The 1,876-nt window shown below is 47.7% G+C and overlaps 1 protein-coding gene across 2 annotated transcripts in view; it reads right to left on the minus strand.

Moving 5' to 3' along the window:
• LOC105541835 (exocyst complex component 7-like) overlaps positions 1-1,876 on the minus strand; it is a 4,633-nt gene that overhangs the window by 401 nt on the left and 2,356 nt on the right. Inside the window, exons 3-4 of one of the 2 annotated variants that reach the window (XM_011983110.1) lie at positions 549-733; positions 197-248 (exon numbers count right to left, since the gene is read on the minus strand). In XM_011983110.1, the coding sequence (XP_011838500.1) occupies positions 197-248; positions 549-733 (237 nt within the window). Of the gene's footprint in view, positions 1-162; positions 249-548; positions 734-1,876 lie in introns of both variants that reach the window. The other variant, XM_011983180.1, reaches the window with a different exon arrangement.

A 1,876-nucleotide genomic window follows, 5' to 3' on the forward strand; every position in this document is an offset into this window, starting at 1 on the left:
TGAGGCAGAGATACTAATGCCTAGAGGACGTACTGTGCTATATCCTTCTGTGTATTCTACTGTATACATCCTCAAGCTGGCCCCATGTCCCTCATGAGACCAGGACAGAGACTGATATCACATTATTCTGCAGATCCCTTACCACTTTGTTGAGTTCTGGGCTGTCCGGGCTGTTGTCCTGGAAATACTCCACTGCCTTCTGAATCTTGGCCATGCTTCCCAGGTACTCTTCCAGCCTACCTGTGGGGCTGGGAAGGAAAAGAGCCAGGTCAGGCTGGGGCAAGGGGGGTGAAGAAGGACTAAGGACATAGTATTTGGAAGGGAAAGAAGAGAATTAATACATGGGACTCCAGGTTCAAATATATGCTATCCCCCCCGCCGCCTTTTAAGACTTAGGGCTTAAAAGGCATCTCACTGTGTTATCCAGGCTGGTCTTGAACTCCTAGTCTCAAGTGATCCTCCCGCATCAGCATCCCAAATTGTTGGGATTACAGACCAACCCTCCAGTCCAGGAGGGATTAGGAATTGACCCTATGGGCCTAACTCACCCCTCTCTGATGATCTTCTCAGTGTCACTGGCCACATGGTAGTAGCTGATGACATGGTCCAGGCAGGACAGTGTCTTCTCAACATTCTCCTGCAGCCGCTGCAGATTCTCCGTCTGCTTGTGCACGGGGATGATGGAGTTCTCCAGCTTCATAAGGCGGCTCTCAAAGGATGATAAGATAGACACCTGCAGGAGGGAAGCCTCTTCATCTCAGGCCTCATGGTGGTCCCAGCACTGCTTCTACACACCCACCTTGGGCATTTCCTGCCTTTTCTCTGGGTTTCTAGACAATAAACTCCACAAGGGAAGGAAGAGGGTGTATCTGTTCCCCATTGTATCCTCAGCACCCATCATGTGCCTAGCATATAGTAGGTGATTTAAGACAAATTGGTTGAAATTTTATTTGAAGGCAAACCAAGCATCAAATTAATTCTTCCTAAAATAATCAGCCCAAGATGGCTTCCCTTCCACCCTTTGAAGCCAAATCTCAACTTCTGCTCTCTTTGAAGCATTCCTAAACTGGACTGGAAGTAGTTTCATACAGAGAAGCCTCAAATGCATTTCTGTATCTTCAAAACTCTCTTAAGGATGAAACTCATTGAATAAGGACTAGAGGCTGGGCGTGATGGTTCATGCCTGTAATCCTAAGAATTTGGGAGGCTGAGGCAGGAGGATTGCTTGAGACTAGGAGTCCAAGACCAGCCTGGACAACACAGTGAGACCCTGTCTACACACACACGCACATAATTAGCAAGGTGTGGTGGTGTGTGCCTACAGTCCCAGCTACTAGGATGCCGAGGCAGGAGGACTGCCTGAGCCCAGGAGTTAGAGACTGCAGTGAGCTACGGTCATGCCACTGCACTCTAGCCTGCACAACAGAGCCAGACCCTGTCTCTAAAAAGAAATAATTTTAAAATTAAATTTTTTAGAAAAGGACTAGGACTTTATTATTGTGTGACTAAATACAAATACAAGTTTGTATTTACTCACTTTGTGCTTTTCCAGTCTCCCCTAGGAATAAAGAAGGAACCTCACTTATTGAGCACCTATTGTATACCAGGCACTAAGCAAGATGCAGTCGCATGCATTAGCGCATATGACCTTCACAGACACACTGGGAGGCTGGCACAGTCTCTGCTTTAGCAGATGAATTCGCTGACACCAGAGTTACCTATCACGAGCCACACACTTAAGCAGCAGGGCAAGGACTAGATCCCAGATCTGCCTGACTTCAGAGCTCTTTCTTTCCCTGAAGCCCTCTGGAGTGAAGGCTGAGTCTTCTCTGCTCTCAGGAATCGCAAAGTGCCAACCTCCTGGGCAGAGGATCCA

The sequence above is a fragment of the Mandrillus leucophaeus genome, unplaced genomic scaffold (genome assembly GCF_000951045.1).
Source record: "Mandrillus leucophaeus isolate KB7577 unplaced genomic scaffold, Mleu.le_1.0 Scaffold1, whole genome shotgun sequence".
NCBI lineage: Eukaryota > Metazoa > Chordata > Mammalia > Primates > Cercopithecidae > Mandrillus > Mandrillus leucophaeus.